The sequence below is a fragment of the Aquarana catesbeiana genome, linkage group LG02, assembly GCF_042186555.1.
Source record: "Aquarana catesbeiana isolate 2022-GZ linkage group LG02, ASM4218655v1, whole genome shotgun sequence".
Lineage (NCBI taxonomy): Eukaryota > Metazoa > Chordata > Amphibia > Anura > Ranidae > Aquarana > Aquarana catesbeiana.
In genome coordinates, this window is record NC_133325.1 from 518,544,557 (window position 1) to 518,567,214 (window position 22,658).

At 42.9% G+C, this 22,658-nt stretch overlaps 1 protein-coding gene across 2 annotated transcripts in view; it reads right to left on the minus strand.

Moving 5' to 3' along the window:
- The window catches only part of CDK18 (cyclin dependent kinase 18), a 476,627-nt gene that overhangs the window by 41,173 nt on the left and 412,796 nt on the right, over nt 1–22,658 (minus strand). For both annotated transcript variants that reach the window (XM_073615801.1, XM_073615800.1), the window contains exon 11: nt 17,069–17,166. In XM_073615801.1, coding sequence (XP_073471902.1) covers nt 17,069–17,166 — 98 coding nt within the window. The remainder of the gene's footprint in view (nt 1–17,068; nt 17,167–22,658) is intronic.

A 22,658-nucleotide genomic window follows, 5' to 3' on the forward strand; every position in this document is an offset into this window, starting at 1 on the left:
GAAAATAGACACCCAAAGCTATTTGTTGAGAGGTATAGTGAGTATTTTGCAGACCTCACTTTTTGTCACAAACTTTTGAAAATTGAAAAAAGAAAAAAAAAAAATACGTTTTTCTTGTCTTTCTTCATTTTCAAAAACAAATGAGAGCTGCAAAATACTCACCATGCCTCTCAGCAAATAGCTTGGGGTGTCTACTTTCCAAAATGGGGTCATTTTGGGGCGGTTTTGTGTTATCTTGGCATTTTATGGCCTTCAAAACTGTGATGGGTAGTAAGGAGTGAAATCAAAAATTAACGCTCTTAGAAATCCTGAAGGCGGTGCTTGGTTTTCGGGGCCCCGTACGCGGCTAGGCTCCCAAAAAGTCCCACACATGTGGTATCCCCGTACTCAGGAGAAGCAACAGAATGTATTTTGGGGTGTAATTCCACATATGCCCATGGCATGTTTGAGCAATATATCATTTAGTGACAACTTTATGCAAAAAAAAAAAAAAAAAATTGTCACTTTCCCGCAACTTGTGTCCAAATATAAAATGTTCCATGGACTCAACATGCCTCTCAGCAAATAGCTTGGGGTGTCTACTTTCCAAAATGGGGTCATTTGGGGGGGGGGTTTGTGCCATCTTGGCATTTTATGGCCTTCAAAACTGTGATAGGTAGTGAGGAGTAAAATCAAAAATTTATGCCCTTTGAAATCCTGAAGGCGGTGCTTGGTTTTCGGGGCCCCGTACGCGGCTAGGCTCCCAAAAAGTCCCACACATGTGGTATCCCCGTACTCAGGAGAAGCAGCAGAATGTATTTTGGGGTGTAATTCCACATATGCCCATGGCATGTTTGAGCAATATATCATTTAGTGACAACTTTGTGCAAAAAAAAAAAAATTGTCACATTCCCGCAACTTGTGTCCAAATATAAAATATTCCATGGACTCAACATGCCTCTCAGCAAATAGCTTGGGGTGTCTACTTTCCAAAATGGGGTCATTTGGGGGGGGGTTTGTGCCATCTTGGCATTTTATGGCCTTCAAAACTGTGATAGGTAGTGAGGAGTAAAATCAAAAATGTATGCCCTTTGAAATCCTGAAGGCGGTGCTTGGTTTTCGGGGCCCCGTACGCGGCTAGGCTCCCAAAAAGTCCCACACATTTGGTATCCCCGTACTCAGGAGAAGCAGCTGAATGTATTTTGAGGTGCAATTCCACATATGCCCATGGCCTGTGTGAGCAATATATCATTTAGTGACAACTTTTTGTAATTTTTTTTTGTCATTATTCAATCACTTGGGACAAAAAAAATAAATATTCAATGGGTTCAACATGCCTCTCAGCAATTTCCTTGGGGTGTCTACTTTCCAAAATGGGGTCATTTGGGGGGGTTTTGTACTGCCCTGCCATTTTAGCACCTCATGAAATGGCATAGACAGTCATAAACTAAAAGCTGTGTAAATTCCAGAAAATGTACCCTAGTTTGTAGGCGCTATAACTTTTGCGCAAACCAATAAATATACACTTATTGACATTTTTTTTACCAAAGACATGTGGCCGAATACATTTTGGCCTAAATGTATGACTAAAATTGATTTTAATGGATTTTTTTTATAACAAAAAGTAGAAAATATCATTTTTTTAAAATTTTTGGTCTTTTTCCGTTTATAGCGCAAAAAATAAAAGCGGCAGAGGTGATCAAATACCATCAAAATAAAGCTCTATTTGTGGGAAGAAAAGGACGCAAATTTCGTTTGGGTACAGCATTGCATGACCGCGCAATTAGCAGTTAAAGTGACGCAGTGCCAAATTGTAAAAAGTGCTCTGGTCAGGAAGGGGGTAAACGACAACGCACATCCGGTCACGTCCATAAACTGCAAACTACCTCAGGCTCCCAAACAGTACTGTCCTCCAAAATTGCGGATACATTTCGGGAATACTATGCCCAACTTTACAAACTTCCTGCCACACTCGCGGGTCACCAGCCCTCACAGAAAATAGAATGTGTTTCACAATATCTAGAAGAAGAGCTAGCTCCCCAACTGTCTACGCAAATTAGCGACCAGCTTGACAGACCTATAGCTGTAATGGAGATTGAAGCAGTCATTAAAGACCCTCCGCAAGGAAACAGTCCTGACCCAGATGGGTTCACTAATGCATCCATGCATTAGTGATCCACCCATCCACCCCCAGCAGCTATAGGCCGATCTCATTGTTGAACACTGACATCAAAATATTAGCGAAGGTCCTGGCTAATCGACTTAAACCCGTTTTACCGACAGTAATTCACCCGGATCAAACGGGATTTATGACAGGGAGGGAGGCCAGGGATAACTCCAACTGAGCTGTACAACTGATTCACTGGGCGAACCTGCAGCGGCCCAGCTCACCCTGTCTTCTGTTATCCAAGGATGCTGAAAAAGCTTTCGACAGGGTGGACTGGGCCTATCTCCAGGTGGTGTTATCCAGATTGGGCCTTGGGCATAACATGCTTAGGTGGATAGGCTCCTTATACAGTTCCCCAGAAGCCCGGGTTAAGGCAAATGGGATGCTTTCTGACCCCTTCCCTATAAGAAATGGGACAAGACAGGGGTGCCCTTTGTCTCCCCTAATATTTGCCCTCACCCTGGAACCCCTACTTAATATGATACGGTCCAATCCTAACATCAAGGGACTCACGATAGGGACGACAGAACACAAACTTTCGGCATACGCTGATGAGGTTCTATTCTACGTCACAGACCCACTGATCTCCCTTCCTAATATCATGGCGGAACTACGGAGATTCCATTCTTTCTCCAACTTTAAAATCAATTACAGTAAATCGGAGATCCTACCCCTTGCTATCCCTTCTGCGATGTGATCCCAACTACAAGCATCCTTTTCCTTTACATGGCGCTGTTCTTCCTTAAAATACTTAGGCATCTACCTTTCAACTACATATGCACAACTATATACGTGTAACTTTGCCTCTTTACTTAACACTATTAAAGCCGATCTCTCGCAATGGGATTGTACCTCTTTCTCATGGATGGGCCGAGTCAGCATCCTGAAAATGAATGTACTGCCGAGAATTCTTTTTTATCTTCAGATGGTGCCTATAGCGCTTCCCAGATCTTTCTCCTCAACCTTCAACAGCCTGTTCATAAAATTTATATGGCAGGGTGGTGTACCCCGCTTGGCCCTCCGCACACTGCAACGTCCAAAGAGGATTGGGGGATTGAGAGTCCCCTCCATACGCAGGTACTATGAGGCGGTTGCTCTGCAAAGGATTCTTGACTGGCAACACCATACTACTACTAAATCCTGGGTTCCCCTTGAGAAATTCCTGGCTGGACATAACTTGTCTCATGCCCCATGGCTCCCCCGGGACTGCTAAGGCCTCTCAGATTTCGTGTCTCAGGTCTCTGTCCATGTGCTGAAGTTATGGGACACGCTAAATACACGAGAGCTGCTATTGCTTGCACCTCTTGGGTACAGAGTCCCAGCGACTTTGGCTAGGATATATCCGACAGCTTCTGCAGCCTGCTGGAGTGGCTGTGGGCTTCGAGGCACCTTCCTGCACATTTGGTGGGAATGCCCGAGGCTTCGGCCCTTCTGGCAGGATATCAGGGCTCATATAAAAATTATTTTAGATATTGATTTGCAGGATTCCCCATTGGAGTTCTTACTGCACGTGCCATCCCTTCCTCTAAGCCTCTACCGCAAATCGATTCTCCCACACCTCTCAAATGCTGCCCGGCGTCTGATTCCTATACATTCCTATACAAGTCGGCCTATGTCAAGGGGCGGCCCAACTGGGTTCGTTTGCTCAACTCTATCATGGCGGTGGAGGAGTGGATGGCAAAGCGCAAGGACAGGTATGATACATTTTATGCTATCTGGGCCGCCTGGATACATTATACGTCTAATATGGCGCAGACACCATCCGCTGCCACCCATGGGCAGGCAGAATAGTGGATGATGGTACATAGTTTTTTGGAGGATGAGAACTACCCACCTTAATCCCATAGGTTTTCTACAACAGTTGTTGACCCGCACCTACTGCTGTTGTGCTGTTTGATCATTCTGTTCTTTGTGCCCATTGCCCCCCTTTCCCCTTTTTCCCTACCATTTCACTTTGGGTTATGTCGGGTGCAACGCGTAAGGTGTTGTATCCTAAATATATGAGAACGCAATCCTGATTTGATACAAGGATCAAAGTACTCACAAGCCCCCTTGTGGTTGGGGTATAATTTGATGAAGTCATATGAGACTAGCTATCTGAATGTATCAGGGGTTCCTATACGCAGGTAACCCATTGTCCTCTATGACCCCCATATGTGCCCCTTGGGCATTCACTGTTTTTTTTTTTCTTTTTTCTCTGCTTTGTTGTATTCTGCTTCTCTCAAAGCGTGTTATTTTGAAAATGTAAAATAAAGATTACATAAAAAAAAAAAATCCCACCATGCCACATCCAAAACGCAAAAGAAAAACCAGAACTCAATGTTCCAAAAAATAGCAGACAGGAGGCAGACAGCACAACAGGAAGCAGACAAATGTTAAAATCTGAATTTTTTTTATTAGAAACACTAAAGTGTAATTTCAATTTAAAAATCAAGAACCCTCTAAGGGGAACCACAAATTGCAAAGACAAACCCCAACTCTGAACTGGGCTTGGGCTACCCATACATTTACATAGAAAAAAGTGAATAGGGTGCTTCCGCATGAGAGACCTCCACTATGCTGTTGCTCTTAGGGCATGATCCGAGGGAGGTGTAGAGTGGAGCTGGAGTGGCACTTGAGCAGTACTTCAAGGAGTAAAAGTAGACGCTTACACAGCAAAAATACGGAGAAGGTGCTTCTAAGTGCAGTACACCAACAGTTTATTGTGACATACGGTTAAAAACACTTATGGAAAGTGAACGTAAAGCAGATTCATCAGAATAGCATTCCAGGCTGGGCTCCTGTCACTGTTCTCTTCATAATGCTATGCCGACCAGCAGCTGCAGAGGAGGGTTGGCGTGCAGGGTAAGATGGCGCCCGCACTTCCAGGATCACCGTGGAATGCATGCACTGGAAGTGGCGTCACTTCCGATGCGTGTGTTCCACAGTAGTTCCGGAAGTGTGGCGGCCATCTTGACCCCGTGCTGCAACCCCCCTCTTTAGCTGCTGGTCTCCGGCATAGCATTATGGAGAGAACAGTGACAGGAGCCCAGCCTGGATTGCTATTCTAATGAGCCTGCTTTACATTCACTTTTTGTAAGTGTTTTTAGCCAAACAACACAATAAACTGTTGGTATACTGCACTTAGAAGCCCCTTCTCTGTAAGTTTGTCATACATTTACATATAATCTTTAGGAACATACACAAAATATTGCTTGAAAGAGGTGCCTAACTGTCACTCCAAATCCAGGCTGTCAACACGTTTGCCTAATAATATAGCTTTGTCAGGACAAGTTGGGTTGTATATTGCGCTAAATACAATAAACGCCATGTATTATATAAATCAATAGTGTAGACCTGTCAGACTTGTTCACCTTCTCGCTCCTATGTCTGCCCGCACGACCTATGTTTGCAAATGGTCAATGACGTGATGGTGTTTCATGTAAGCATTCAGTGCAGTGTTGTCATATGTATATGTCCTATATAATGTATTTATTTGTTCTATTCTGAATAATATTTGTATTATGAATATTATCACATACATATTGTTTATTGTATTTAGTGCAATATACAACCTATCTTGTCCTAAAGAAGCTATATTTATAGCAAAACATATTGACACCCAGTATTTGGAGCGACACTTGCGCACCTCTTTCAAGCTATTTTTTGTGTGTATTCCTAAAGATTATATGTAAATGTATAGGTAGCCCAAGCCCATTCCAGAGTTGTGGTCTGTCTTTGCAATTTGTAGTTCACTTTAGGGGGTTCTCGGTTTTTAGATTCAAATGACATTTTAGTGTTTCTAATAAACATTTTTCTGATTATAACATTCGTCTGCCACCTGTTGTGCCTTAAAGTCTTCTATTTTTTGGTACATTGGAACATTTTTTGGAACCCTTGATACTAAATCTTATTGAAGACTATTTTTTCTTATAAAAGGTGAACATAAAAAAACATTTTATTATTGCCATGGCTAAAATCAACAATAAATTACTACATAAAATAAAAAAAAGAATCACTATCCAAGTGCATTGCCAAAAATCCCCCACAAAATGGAAATATGAAAGAATGTAAAAACTCATAACAGACATATGTAAAATCTCAAAATATCCAAAAATCTGCTTGCTTTATTGTTTTGTATGCAGTTTGAAGCGTTTGTGCGAATTTGGAGGTGCAGTTTAGTTTTTATTGTTCCCCCAAAAGGGGAAGCAGATGAAGAGTAATATGAAAGGTATTAGGTAATTTTTACACAGGTATTTGATGCTTTTAATAACTGTATATACAATGTCTAACAGATTACCCAGATACATAGATAAAAATATTAGGTTTATTAAGCAATGCAGGGGATAAAGCACAGGCGCCAATCTACAGTAAGTGTAGTATAAAAGTGAATTTATTGCACAAATGAGCCATCAGCAAGAAGCCTCACGGATGTACTCTCTACATAAACACCCTGCCATTTGTACCCGATGCTTGTGATTAATTCACTCTTGTGAGTACCTATATTCATTTCTGCGATAAATTCAGTTTTATACTACACTTAGATTGGCGCCTGTGCTTTATCCCCAGCTGTTCCAGAAGTTGCTTCTTACTTTCCACTGGGCTGCCTCTCCAGATGCTTTAACATATGGACTTTTATTAGTCAATTAAAAAAAAATGAACTCCTTTGATCATTACTATCCCCTTATGATGTCCAACAAGATGGCCAATAACAATGTGTGTTATTAAGCAATGCAGGCAGAGTGCAGGAAACCATGGCAACCAATCACATTTCAGATTTTTAATGTTTGAAATGCTTTGTTATAGCATTTCAGTACTTTTTCACAGGCTAGCATAACTGAAGCGTTCCGGTGAGTGGGATCACATCAGGGGGAGTTTGTTTTAAATATTTGGAGGAAATTCGGTGGAAGACATCACATGAACCCTTTGGTCACTTTCACATGAGACTCTATACTGTTATCAATTAGTTTACTATCTCTATATATACATATTAATTATTTACCAGTTTGGGTCCTAATATCTGCACATTTTAAGTATATTTATATGTCATTTTTTCCACGTATCTACTTTTCTGCATTCCTAGCACTTTATCACAGAGGACTGTGGATATCCTCTACTTTACACATTTTTATATATATATATTTGTGTATAACCTCACATTTGTGTATGTGTCATATATGAATTTGTTTACACATATTGCTTTGCATTTTCTGTTTTTCACTATAGAGGATTGTGGACACCCTTTATTCTAATTTAACATCTGCAGTTTACTTCCATCATCCAGCAGCGGCTGGAATATTGTCATTTGTACTGCACCTGACACTTTTGCACTTATATCTTTTTACACCATATTATTAGTGGTCATTAATACTAATAATTTTTATATGAGATCACAGCTGTTTGTATATTTATTGTCACCCACTGATTTATTTATCAACTAGCACTTTTATATCACTATTTATTAATTTCTAATTTTTATTTTTCCCACTTATACGTGGGATAAAACAGGGGTGCATTTTGAGGGTACCACTTATTGGTGTCCGCTATAGCATGTCATATTGGTACACCTATCACCACCATTAAATAAACATCATATACCAATACATCCTTTATGCACAGCGCCATTCCCTATTTTGTTATACTGAAGCAAAAGCATGGTAAGTGATATACTAAACTCAGAGAGATGTATATTGCAAGTCAGTTTAAAAGGGAGGTATTGCCAAACCTTTTTTATGTCTATACATTTTTGGGGGCCACAGGAGTACATTTACTTTTGTTCTCCTGTTATCCTGCTTGCTATGGGGACACTTGTGTGGGCTCACTTCCAAGCCGGCTGTGTGTGACATTGATTCTCTTCACTGGCTGTGAGTGACAACAGCGGGAGCCAATGATGAATGAGAGAGCCAAGAGAGCTGCTGCTCTCATGCACATCGCTGGATCGAGATTGGACTCAGGTAAGTATAAGTGGGTGCTGAGAAGGCATTAACTGCTTGGTGACCAGTCACCACAGTTTTACTGCGGCAGAATGGCACGGCTGGGCGAAACGACGTTACCTTATGTCGCTTCGCCTTTTGGCCACTAGGGGCGAGCACGCATTGTCGGAGGCACGCGCACCCGCAGCAATGTCCGCCGGCACCCAGGATCGCTCGTGACAGAGCAAAAACCGGGATCTGTGTGTGTAAACACACAAATCCCGCTTCTATGAACACACGATCTAGAGACAAATCGTGTGTTCATACTAAGTAGACAGTCCCATTTCCCCTACAGTTAGAACACACCTAGGGAACACAGTTAACCTCTTGATCACCCCCTAGTGTTAACCCCTACCCTGCCAGTGACATTTATACAGTAATCAGTGCATTTTTATAGCACTGATCACTGTATAATTGTCAATGGTTCCAAAAATGTGTCAAAAGTGTCCAATTTGTCCACCGCAATATCGCAGTCCTGATAAAAATCGCAGATCGCCATTACTAGTAAAAAAAATAAAAATAATAAAAATGCCATAAATCTATCCCCTATTTTGTAGACGCTATAACTTTTGCGCAAACCAATCAATCTACGCTTATTGCGATTTTTTTTTTACCAAAAATATGTAGAAGAATACATATTCTTCTGAGGAACTGAGGAAAAAATTTGTTTTTTTTTTTTAAAAAATGTGGGATATATATTATAGCAAAAAGTAAAAGATATTGTGTTTTTTTTCAAAATTGTCGCTCTTCTTTTGTTTATAGCACAAAAAAAACAAAAAATGTGATCAAATACCACCAAAAGCAAGCTCTATTCGTGGGGAAAAAAAAGACGTCAATTTTGTTTGGGTACAGCGTGGCACGACCGCGCAATTGTCAGTTAAAGCGATGCAGTGCCATATCGCAAAAATGGCCTGGTCATTGAGCAGCCAAATCTTCCGGGGCTGAAGTGGTTAAGGTAAAAGAAATCTTCAGCCTTTAGAACCACTTTAATGCAAGATGTCGCCTACAATTTTGTCAAGTGTTGTACTGTGTGAACAAAAATGTAAATGTCAGAACATGATGTTTGCACATGCATTATTTACAGGTTTCCTGCTAAGTGATATGTTTTACGGAAAATGCATAACTGTTGCAAAAACATTTATAGGGTAACAAATCATTAGTAAGACCTCATCTGGAATATGCAGTTCAGTTTTGAGCACCAGTTCTCAAAAAGGATATTGGGGGAACTAGAGAAAGTGCAGAGAAGAGCAACCAAACTGATAAGAGGCATTAAGGAGCTCAGCTATGAGGAAAGATTAGAGGAAATGTTTTTATTCTCTCTTGAGAAGAGGAGATTAAGAGGGGGTATGATCACCATGTACAAATATATAAGTGGTCCATATAGTGAACTTGGTGTTGAGGCATTCACTTTAAGGTCATCACAGAGGTCAAGAGGGCACTCTACATCTAGAGTAAAAAAGATTTCATCTCAAAATACGGAAAGGTTTGTTCACATTAAGAGCTGTAAAAATGTGGAATAGACTCCCTCCAGAGGTGGTTCTGGCAAGATCAGTAGATTGCTTTAAAAAAGGCCTGGATTATTTCCTAAATGTACATAATATAACTGGGTATTGACATTTAGAGGTAAAGTTGATCCAGGGAAAATCCGATTGCCTCTCGGGGGTTCAGGAAGGAATTTTTTTTCCCTGCTGTAGCAAATTGGATCATGCTTTGATGGGGTTTTTCGCCTTCCTCTGGATCAACTGTGGGTGAAGGATTGTGTATATGGGATTGTAGGATTTTTTTTCTTTTGGTTGAACTAGATGGACTTGTGTCTTCTTTCAACCTGATTATGTAACTATGTAACAAAAGCGGTGTTCAGTGAAATAGCTGGAGTTACGTAATCATACAATATTTTTTTATATGTAAATATTTGCACAAAGATTCAGATTTAATAAATAGTATTTACAACAAATCAAATTCATGCATAAAAATTTCCGAGTAAAAAGTCTAACTAGACTGCCACCCTGTGGGCAAAAGGCATACAAGTGCTCATGGTGGAAATTACATCTTATAGGAGTAGCATCTTTTTTTTTGAGTTCTTCAAACTTTGATAGTGGTTTTGATGTATATTGCTTGTTTGTACTGTCCATAGTGTTTGTGTTTGTGTGTATTATTTTGTCTACTTTGAGGTAATTCTGTAAATACTGAAGTTTGTTGAGACATGCCATCTCTTCATGTGCAGCTTTATTCCACATTTACTTCCCATGAACAGGTAGCTTTTTTAATTTCTTCCTATGAAGTGGTTTCAGGCTGTGGTGCTATAGGAACCATATATAACAAGTGTCAAGTTGGGATGTCCTTATTACATTCTGCATATTTGCTGACTGAGGTTGCTAGCATTTTATCACTTTCTCATTTCAGGGGATAAATTACCGAAATCATTTTCAGTTGCCGTCTGGGCTGTTCAGGGGTGCCGCAAAATACTAAAAACTGTACCAACAAAGGCAAGTAGCTTAATCCAAGCCTGCCTTATTTTACAGAGAGCCACATGTTGCAATTCAAATACAAGGCCGAGCCCTGTGCAGGGTTGCCTGCCTGTGCCCTAACGTCGTCAGTCACTAAGAAGCATGTCAGGTGCCTGCGCAGTATCCTCAAGTTGCCTTCATCTGCTTTCAAGACCATCAAGGGAGGTACAGGTCAGCAGGGGTGTCGGTGGATGGGCAGTTGGAATGCCTGTGGCTCTCTTGCCAGAGTTAAACTTTGATTTCTTCTTCCCTGTTCTCGGTGCATTGTATCATGGGACCAGCAGCTTTTCCTTGGAACACCAGAGGTATTAGATGGGACCATGAGTTTGACCACTTTCTTCCCTCCTCACACAGATGGCCTCTACCTGATCCAGTAGCTGAAAATGGGGAGCAGAGATGGCAGCCCTGCAAATCTTCCATCTCCAGCCCTGCGGTAAGTATCTGCTCACTGACTGCCCTGCCACTACATACTGTTTACTGACTGCCCTGCCACCTAATACTGCTTACTAACTGCCCTGCCACCTAATATTGCTTACTAACTGCCCTGCCACCTAATATTGCTCACTAACTGCCCTGCCACCTTGTACTATTCAGTGACTGCCCTGCCACTACATACTGCTCACTGACTGCCCTTTCACTCTGTACTGTTCATTGACCGCCCTGCCACTATGTACTTCTCACTGAGTGCCCTGCCACTTAATACTGCTCAATGACTGCCCTGCCACTTAATACTGCTCACTGACTGCCCTGCCATTACATACTTCTCACTGACCACCCTGCCACCTTGTAACTTTTAAATGACTGCCCTGCCACTACATACTGCTTACTGACCACCCTGTCGCTACATACTGCTCACTGACTGCCCTACCACAATGTACTGCTCATTGACCACCCTGCTAATATGTACTGCTCACTGATCGCCATGCCACTATGTACTGCTCACTGACCACCCTACCAATACACACCACTCACTGACTGCCTTGCCACTTTGTACTGCTCAATGACTGCATAGTCAACACATACTGCTCTCTGATACCCCTGCAACTACGTACTGCTCCCTTACTGCCCTGTACCTATTCACTGACCACTGACTATCCTGTTACTGTGTACTGCTCACTGACTGCCTTTCCAATAATTAACTACATCACTACATAGTGCTCACTGTCCCCCCTGCGACTTGGTACTGCTCATTGACTGTCCTGTCACTATATACTGCTCACTGAGATCCCTGCCACTAAAAACTAATCACTGACCACCCTACCATTATGTACTGATTCCTGAGCACCCCACCACTACATAGTGCTCACTGTTTTGAATATTGTACAGGTAAACTCTGCATCACAAACTACTGACCACTGAACCACAAACAAAATTGTATGCCTAAGCATACACCCATGCGAGGGCAGTGTTCACCTGCATGGAGAGGCACAGGTGTCCCTGCATAGGCGTGCAGGCAATCATATTCGTTACATAGTTACAAAAAAAGACACCAGTTTGAAAAAAAGACACAAGTCCATCCAGTCCAACCTATGTTTGTGATTATATGTCAGTACTACATTGTATATCCCTGCATGTTGCGGTCGTTCGGGTGCTTATCTAATAGTTTTTTAAACTATCGATGTTCCCCGATTGATACCACCGCCTGTGGAAGGGAATTTTACATCCTTGCCGCTCTTACAGTAAAGAACCCTCTACGCATTTTAGGGTTAAACCCTTTTCTTCTAATTTTAGTGAGTGGCCACATGTCTTATTAAACTCCCTTCCGCAAAAAAGTTTTATCGCTATTGTTGGGTCACCAGTATGGTATTTGTACATTGAAATCATATCATATTCATGTCAATTGGGATGCAGTGGCTGCACAGATACATCTACGGGCCTTCCTTTATCTTCCTTTATCTAGATGGCAACTCACCTCCTCATAGAAGGTTAATAGATTGGTTTGGCAAGAAAGATTCTTCATAAATCCATGCTGATTACTGCTAATGATACCATACTTGTTACTAAAATCTTGTATATAGTCCCTTATTATCCCCTCAAAGAACTCTTACGTGTTCTATCTTAGCCGCCCTAATTGCACCCTTACATTTCTTGTTGCATTCTTTATAAAGTCTGAATGCTGATGATGATCCCTCAACCTTGTATTTTTTGAAGGCCTTCTCCTTTGCTTTTATATGCATTTTAACTTTGGAGTTAAGCCATCCAGGACTTTTGCTCTTTTAAATGTATTACCCAATGGGATGCATTGGCTAATGCCCTTATTTAATATGCTTTTAAAGCAAACTCATCTCTCCTCCATCTCCTCCTTCTTTGTTCCTAAGATTTTATCCCAATTCATGCCTTCTAACAAGGTTTGTAGTTTAAGGAAGTTGGCTCTTTTGAAATTCAGCGTCTTTGTATTCCCCTTATGTTTCCTATTTGTGTGATCTATACAGAAACCAATTAACCTGTGATCGCTGTTTCCTAAATTGCCCCGTATTTCCACATCCGTGATAAGGTCTGTATTGTTGGTAATCAGTAGATCCAGTAACGCTTTATTTCTAGTTGCGTCTACCATCTGAACCATGAAATTGTCCAGCAAGACATTTAGGAACTGGCGAGCCTTAGACGAATGCGTGGTTCCCTCCGTCCAGTCTATGTCCAGATAATTAAAATCCCCCACAAAATCCAAATCCTTCTTGTACAACATTATCTCTAGTTCACCCATCTTGTCTGCCAGGCTCCTGGCATTGGTGAACATGCCACATAGTTTAGACCGGTCGCATACTATCCTCTTATTGGGTGTTCCGAGATTGCAACTAGGACTTGTTACTATACTTACCTTGGGTTTATGTGCTTTTGTCAACCTACCACTAATGCCCCCAATACTCCCCTCTGGAATATGTTCCGCGCTGACTATCTCTACCTCTGGGCCCTCCCCCCCGTCGCCTAGTTTAAAAACCCCTCTAATTTCTTGGCCAAATCTACTCCCAGCTGATCTGCACCCTCCTCATTTAGGTGCAGTCCGTCCCTTCTATAGTACTGGTGATCGACTGAGAAGTCGGCCCAGTCCTCCAGGAACCCAAACCCCTCTGGTGTGCATTAAAATTCATTTACATTTATTTTTTCCTTGAAAAATTGCATTTGATAAATGGCTACTCAAATAACATGGAACATAAAATATTGCAACAGCAACCGTTTTATTTTCCAGGGTCTTTGCTTTCAGAAAATATATAATATTTAGGGGTTCTATGTAATTTTTTAGCATAAAAGTGCATGTAATAATTTCCCTTTGGGCTTCGCCCACATGGCCGTGACATTCATTCACAGTTTCCTGGGAATTAATGCATACAAGTACTATCAGCCAGTGCTCAATAAACTGCAAGGGTGCTGGTGAATGTCCTTGTAGTTCATTGATTCTTCCTGCTCTCAGGAAACTGTCTGCCCATACGAGGTACGGGCAGACAGCTATGCTGAGAGTCTGCAGGAGCTGGAGATTGCAAAGCTCTGCAGGCTCCTTAGAAAAAGAAAACAATAAATGCATATTTTTTTTACCTGCAAAAAATTTGGATTTTTTTTTTTTAAAAGCAAACCTATCCTTTAACACTTTTGGCCTCTTGTTGCTTAAAGCAGAGTTCCATCCAAAAATGAAACTACTGCTTTAAGTGCTGGTGACCCCCTGACATGCCACATTTGGCATGCCATTTTTTTGGGGGGGAACGGGTACCCAGTTTTGACCCACTTCCTCTCCTGGGGCCGCGGCACTGAATGGAAGTTCACCTCTCCCCCTCCCTCCCTGCTATCTTCTGGGACACGTCACAGGTCCCAGAAGATTGCCCGGCCATTCAGCTCGTACATGCGCAGTGCGCGCTTGGCTGTGAAGCCACAGCTGGGCGCCCACAGTTAGAAAGCCTGCGCCTCAGAGAGAAGGGGTAGAGGAGTAAGGCTTCCTGCACCCGTATCGCTGGACCGTGGGACAAGTGAGTGTCTGATTTTTAAAAATCAGCAGCTACACTTTTTGTAGCTGCTGACTTTTAAATGGGTGGAACTCCACTTTAACTTGATTTTTTACGATTCATTCTAGATTTCCAGATTATGTAGTTTGCATTTAGGTGGCCTGTGTTTTATGCACTTAGGAGGCCCTAGAAGAATTTTAGCTGTATGGACTTTCTGATTTGTCAGTTATACAGTATATACAGTGGGGACGGAAAGTATTCAGACCCCCTTAAATTTTTCACTTTTTGTTATATTGCAGCCATTTGCTAAAATCATTTAAGTTCATTTTATTTCCTCATTAATGTATGCACAGCACCCCATATTGACAGAAAAACACAGAATTGTTGACATTTTTGCAGATTTATTAAAAAAAAAAAACTGAAATATCACATGGTCCTAAGTATTCAGACCCTTTGCTCAGTATTTAGTAGAAGCACCCTTTTGATCTAATACAGCCATGAGTCTTTTTGGGAAAGATGCAAAGTTTTTCACACCTGGATTTGGGGATCCTCTGCCATTCCTCCTTGCAGATCCTCTCCACTTCTGTCAGGTTGGATGGTAAACGTTGGTGGACAGCCATTTTTAGGTCTCTCCAGAGATGCTCAATTGGGTTTACGTTAGGGCTCTGGCTGGGCCATTCAAGAGCAGTCACGGAGTTGTTGTGAAGCCACTCCTTCGTTATTTACATTGTGTGCTTAGGGTCATTGTCTTGTTGGAAGGTAAACCTTCAGCCCAGTCTGAGGTCCTGAGCACTCTGGAGAAGGTTTTCGTCCAGGATATCCCTGTACTTGGCCGCATTCATCTTTCCCTCAATTGCAACCAGTCGTCCCGTCCCTGCAGCGGAAAAACACCCCCACAGCATGATCCTGCCACCACCATGCTTCACTGTTGGGACTGCATTGGACAGGTGATGAGCAGTGCCTGGTTTTCTCCACACATACCACTTACAATTAAGGCCAAAAAGTTCTATCTTGGTCTCATCATACCAGAGAATCTTATTTCTCACCATCTTGGAGTCCTTCAGGTGTTTTTTAGCAAACTCCATGCGGGCTTTCATGTGTCTTGCGCTGAGGAGAGGCTTCCGTCGGGCCACTCTGCCATAAAGCCCCGACTGGTGGAGGGCTGCAGTGATGGTTGACTCTCTACAACTTTCTCCCATCTCCCGACTGAATTTCTGGAGCTCAGCCACAGTGATCTTTGGGTTCTTCTTTACCTCTCTCACTAAGGCTCTTCTCCCCCGATAGCTCAGTTTGGCCACACAGCCAGCTCTAGGAAGGGTTCTGGTCATCCCAAACATCTTCCATTTAAGGATTATGGAGGCCACTGTGCTCTTAGGAACCTTAAGTGCAGCAGAACTTTTTTTGTAACCATGGCCAGATCTGTGCCTTGCCACAATTCTGTCTCTGAGCTCTTCAGGCAGTTCCTTTGACCTCATGCTTCTCATTTGCTCTGACATGCACTGTGAGCTGTAAGGTCTTATATAGCACCTGAGTTAAATATATGAGTGTCAAATCAAAGGCTCTGAATACTTAGGACCATGTGATATTTCAGTTTTTCTTTTTTAATAAATCTGAAAAAATGTCAACAATTCTGTGTTTTTCTGTCAATATGGGGTGCTGTGTGTACATTAATGAGGAAAAAATGAACTTAAATGATTTTAGCAAATGGCTGCAATACAACAAAGAGTGAAAAATTTAAGGGGATCTGAATACTTTCCATCCCCACTGTATATATATCTTCAAGCTGGCCTTTGACTTATTCCAGGTAAACTCATCATCTGGGTAAACATCAATGCTGCTGTATGGAAGTATTTCATTTCTTCTTCTATAGCTCACACCATTTCTAGAGTACATCTTATATAGACGTGCATGTGCTCATGTTTCATTAGTTTAGTTTGGTATGGTATAGTTTTCTCTTTCTAGTGTACTTTCTGTAGTTCCTTCCACTTTTTTTTGGTTTCACACTTGTGCACCATTTAATCATCATTTATACTCAGTCATATAGTATTCTGAGCTTTTTGAGGTCGGTTGGATATGAGCATAATCCATTTAAAATTTCCACGGTTTGTCAGATTAGCAACTGAGAAATTTGTCGAAACACTGCTAGTAGCCATCATAATTGCTTGACCTTTTTCTTTTGCAGAGTGTTTTTCTGTGTTTTTCTGTAACTGGGCTATAACTGTAGCAGAATTTAGTATTTTGGCTGTGGCTGGCCCTGGGCTCATAACCTGTTGAAATGCTTTTGCAGATATGACTCTTAGCCATCAAGATGGCTGAGCCCTCTTGTGTTATTGAAAACAAGAACATACAGAGACAGGAATGGCATCATAAACATGTGGTTCCACTTGAAAGAGCAATAATTTAAACATAATACTACCACCTAGTGACAACTACTAATCACAGATCACAGTATAATAGGTGAGAATACTTGTATTGCACCAGAGTGCTAACAATATATATATTAAATAATAAAAAAAAAAACTTTAGACTCACCAAGAAGTCTAAACACTAAATGCAGTTCCTCTTTCACTGTAGAACCAGGAAACATTGGCCGTCCAGTGGCCATTTCATACAAAATACAGCCAACTCCCCTGTAAAGAAAGGTCAGATTGTGTAAACATGGGTAAAACTATTTATTCTTTTCTACACAGTTCCCTTGGTTTGCCTTAGACATACATTTATACATTTTTATAATAATATTCAATCTGGACATCAAGGAAAGAAAAAACAAAAAATGAAATAACCAAAGACTGCATGTAGTTGAACTGACATTGAAAGCATATTTTGGATTTTACAATCATAATTTTGTAGATATGTAGTTTTATTATAGACATGGAAAATAATCAGTTGTCACACTGCATTGATTTAGAGCTAATATTTCTGTCACCACATGGTAATTAATTGGAGTGATTTCAACAAAAAAAAAGTTAGAATTATGTGTTCCCATGTTGGTTAAGCTAACAAGTGAGTTTGAGGTATCTGTATGTTAACCCTTGCACTACCACAGACATAAGGGTTACAGTGGAGCAGAGCTGCTTGCACTGACCTACCTGACCAGGAGACCTTATGTGTCCTGCAGCAGCAGCTCAGCCGTGGTGTGCGGTGCGCGCCCATCATCACAGCAGGCAGGAGGAGGAAAGAAGAGCCGAGCGCCGAGCGGGGATCTCACAGTGGCGTGGCGGCCGCATTGTAATTCCCCCCTTCTGGAACCTGCAGCGCCTATGATGGACATCACACGTCCCGTGGTCCCACCATTGGACTAGTGGGACATCCATCAGTGCTGCAGGCTTCAGAAGGCAGGAGCTGCTATGTGACTCGGCTGCACTTGGCGGCGCTTGGCATCAGATCGGTCCCCGCTCGGCGGCACTCGGGGCAATTAATAGAACCGTGCCCACTCGAGACCTGGGGCTTTTTGGGGACTCACTCGGAGCTTCAGGTATGGTCAGCCCCCCTGCCGACACCACTGCTACCTGTGCCCTAACACTGTTAGTTACTAAGGAGCATGTCGGGTGCCTGCGCAGTATCCTCAAGTTGCCCTCTTCTGCTTCCAAGGCCATCAAGGGAGGTACAGGTCAGCAGGGGTGTGGGTGGATGGGCAGTTGGAATGCCTGTGGCTCTTTTGCCAGAGTTAAGCTTTGATTTCTCCTTCCCTGTCCTTGGTGCATTGTATCATGGGACCAGCAGCTTTTCCTTGGACCGCCAGAGGTATTAGATGGGACCAAGGGTTTGACCACTTTCTTCCCTCCTCACACAGATGGCCTCTACCTGATCCAGTAGCTGAAAATGGGGAGCAGAGATGGCAGCCCTGCAAATCTTCCATCTCCAGCCCTGCGTTAAGTATGTGCTCACTGACTGCCCTGCCACTACATACTGTTCACTGACTGCCCTGCCACTTAATACTGCTCACTGACTGCCCTGCCACCTAATACTGCTTACTAACTGCCCTGCCACCTAATACTGCTCACTAACTGCCCTGCCACCTTGTACTGTTCAGTGACCGCCCTGCCACTGCATACTGCTCACTGGCTGCCCTGTCACTCTGTACTGTTCATTGACCACCCTGCCACTATGTACTGCTCACTGACTGCCCTGCCACTTAATACTGCTCACTAACTGCCCTGCCATAACTTACTGCTCACTGACCGCCCTGCCACCTTGTTACTTTTAAATGACTATCCTGCCACTACATACTGCTTACTGACCACCCTGTCACTACATACTGCTCACTGACTGCCCTACCACAACGTACTGCTCATTGACCACCCTGCCAGTATGTACTGCTCACTGTTCGCCATGGGGGGTTCCTGTTACTTCTCAAACAGTTTAGGGGCAAACAAATAGAGAATAAAAAAAAAATAAATAAAATAAATAAATTACAAAAGAAAACATTTTTGATTACCCCCATTATGTTAAAGGGTAACATCCTACAGGAGTGGTGATGCGACCCACTGCACATATTGCTCTATGTATATGTTCCTTGAACAACCAGCAAGTTGTTTGTTCAGAAGCCCACATTCTATAGAATAGACTGGCAACACTGAAAAGCATCAGCAACCTCAATAGGAGTGTGAACCCTACCCGTCAGTTGCTGGCTAGGGCCAGTATAGAGGAGCGTGGTGATACAGAGATGCAGACGCCAATGGTAACTAGATGGGCTACAGTTAAAAGGCGGGGTAGAGGGAAGAGTGTTAGAGAGGCTAGTCCTGGGTTGATACTTGATACATCCTAACAAATACGCCCATTTGCGTGATGTTGAGGATTTCGGTTCAGGAGTGGCATTGCTGGAGCAGACTACCTCCCCTAGCTGCCAGGGGAACAACTAATCTAGTAAGGAGGTGTGCAAAAGTACAGCCAAGGATAGACAGATACTGGTGGGAGGGGACCCAATCATTAGAAGGATAGATAGGGCAATCTGTCACAAAGAACATGATCACAGAACAGTATGTTGGTTTGCCAGGAGCCGGGTTTCAGCACATTGCGAGGCAGATGGACAGATTGTTGGGTGGAGATGGGGAGGACCTAGCTGTCATGGTACATATTGGTACAAAAGACAAAGTCAGAGGAAGATGGAGTAACCTTAAAAAAAATTTCAGGGACTTGGGTGTTCTAATTAAGAAAGGGACCTTCAAGGTAGTTGTGACAGACCTAGCCGGGACAGAGGCTGTTGGAGAGGACAGGGTGCGAGCCTCTTGCCTTTTGCTTATGGGCCCTGGATTTTCAATGGAATGGTGCTCGTTGTGGGGTGAATTGGAGGTCCGGTCTGAACTGTACTAATCGGACTCAGTCGTGTATATATTGTATGTTGTTTGATTCTGTTGGGGACTCCTTGCTGTGGATTTGTGTCCCTGAAGAGGGAGGGGGGATTCCTCCAGCAGCCCCCTGCTGATAAGACTGATTCATTCTGTTGGGACACTTCCTGTGAGGAGATGCTGGTGTCATCAACTCCAACTACCTGTGTTTATGTAAATTGAATGAGCTGATCACATTGTCCTCTATACAATGTAGAAGACGGGACGACTCCTATTGGAGCTGCTGCTCTGGGCAATAGGTCATGTCTCAGTCACCTAGGCTGTATAAAGGATTAGTTAATTATCTCATGTTAATTTGGTTACAATTGTATTGTTAGAGGAGGTTCCAACGGCATATAAAGTCTTGTAATTTTGATTCAAAAATAAAAGTGAGTTCATGTTAGCAACAAGCAAGTGTCGCCTTGTTTTGTGCTCAGAGAGGCTGGGATATCTGTATACAGACTGGGAGGAAGTGGTATATGACGGAAGCACTCAAGCGGAGTGTGGGATGTTCCGGCACATTGCGAGGCAGATGGACAGATTGTTGGGTGGAGATGGGGAGGACCTAGCTGTCATGGTACATATTGGTACAAAAGACAAAGTCAGAGGAAGATGGAGTAACCTTAAAAAAAATTTCAGGGACTTGGGTGTTCTAATTAAGAAAGGGACCTTCAAGGTAGTATTCTCAGAAATAATGTACCTCAAACCACACCATAGAGGCAGCAGGAGCTTAGGGAACTTAACAATTGGCAGAGGAACTGGTTACAAAGGAGGGTTTCTGGGTTCACAGAGAACATGGTTTACTTTGGGCTAATGTGTTAAGTCTACAGGTCTGGAAAAATCAGTTTGGAAATGGATAGAAAACTGGCTAAAAGACCGTATTCAGAGAGTAGTGGTTAATGATTCATACTCTGAATGGTCTAGGATTCTCAGATGGTAAATATGTGGGATGACTTGCTAACAGGACTAGTGAGAAGGTGGAATCTTTGTGGCTGGTGCTTCAAGGGGGCAAAACAAATGGTAAATTAATTGTGGGTGCACGTTATAGGCCCCCTAAGATTAAAGAGGTGGAGAAAACCAATCGTCTTTCACAGTTAGAGATTGAGGGAGGAAGGGCAATGTTATAATCATGGGAGCCTTCAACTATCCTGCTATTAAGTGGGCAGACGGAATTCCTCACTCAACTAAGGCTCATCATTTCTTGAATGTAATGCAGGACAATTTCAAAAGACAAATGGTGGAAGCCCCAACTAGAGATAATGCTCTGCTGGACCTATTAACTACAAACAACACAGAGCTGATTGCAGATGTGAAAGGGATAACTTAAGAAATAGCGATTACAGAGTAATTATGTTTGCCACAACTTATAGGAAAAGGAGACGCAAGTGTAGGACAAGAACACTAGATTTTAAAAAAGCCAACTTTATTAAGCTGTCCTCCACACTATATGACACTAAATGGGATCAAATTCTTAAAACAAAGCACACTAAACTGTAGCACCCTGATGTTTAGGCAGGGTTGCTCATAAATTTACCTGCCAGGTATAGTTGCCTTGGCCAATTGTTAGGGATCAATTGATTTCACCCTAAGTCTGGAATTGCTGCACTTCTCTCTTCTGTTGTTGGTTGGCCGGGTACCTGGTGACATTAGATAAGATAAGGGCGATGCAAAGACAGATTAGGAGTATATGGGATGTCTCAGCCAATGGGCAGGGGTTTTCTTGGCCCCTTAGCCTGCTGGGAGAACCTATATATTTGGGTGAAATCAGGTGATCACTGTTCTGTGCCACCTGGATGGCTACCTGGGTGGACGTGTGTTGAGCTGCCCGGGCTGCTAGGCCGGAGTTTGGGCCTATCCTGGGTACATCTGGCTGATAGGCTATCCGAGAACCTATACAGAAGCAAGAGAGCAGTGTAGGGTTGGGACTGTGGCTTGCAATCCAACCAGAAGTGATGGTTCTGCCGGCCGGAGAACCTGTCGTGGTCGGAGGTAGAGGGGAAGCTGCTGCCACTAAGGGTCCACCCAACTTGCTACCAGGGACCACATTGAGTAGCTGAAGCAAGTACCGGAGCAGTATTCTCACCAACCGGGAATGGTGAAGAATCGGGAAACTTCAGCAGGTGCCAAGCCAGGGACCCAGCCAGTGGGGTGACGTTGAGGAGTATTTGGAGTGCCAAGCCAGGGACCCAGCAGGGAAGCGGGGGTGACACTTGAGGAAGATACTAAGTAAGACGATTGGAAGAGCTCACGGGGTTCAGTGGCAGTATACCAGCAAGTCTAGTGAGAGAGACTGGGAGCTCAGTGGGTTGACGAACGAGTTTGTTACAACTTGTGTTAGGAACTGTTATAAGACTGCCATAGGAGACAGCGCTCCCACACATGCAGATGTGGTGTCTTGCTGGATGCCTTTCCCTGCATGGCTGTCTACCTGTAGAAGTCTCAGAGTCTGCCAATTAACATTGCAATTACCTAACTGTGTCCTGGCCCTAACCCTCTGTCCCACAGTTCTGTTCAAAAGAAAATAAATCTCTTTGCATTCAAGAAGTGTTTGGCGCCCATTAATCCATCTTGCACTACACCCACCATGCCTTGTATCACACTCTATATAGAAGGATGTCAGCTGTGCCTGGCTCTGGCGGTTCTCATTAGACTAAAAGAGGCCCAGGACCTTGCTACTTTTGGTGCCCAATGTGGGGCAAAGGCATTATCCTTGCAGCAGTCGCCCATAACAACAGGCTATATCTCCATCGGGATTTCGTCTAGCTCAGTGGGAAAGTGGCAAGTAACATCTGTAC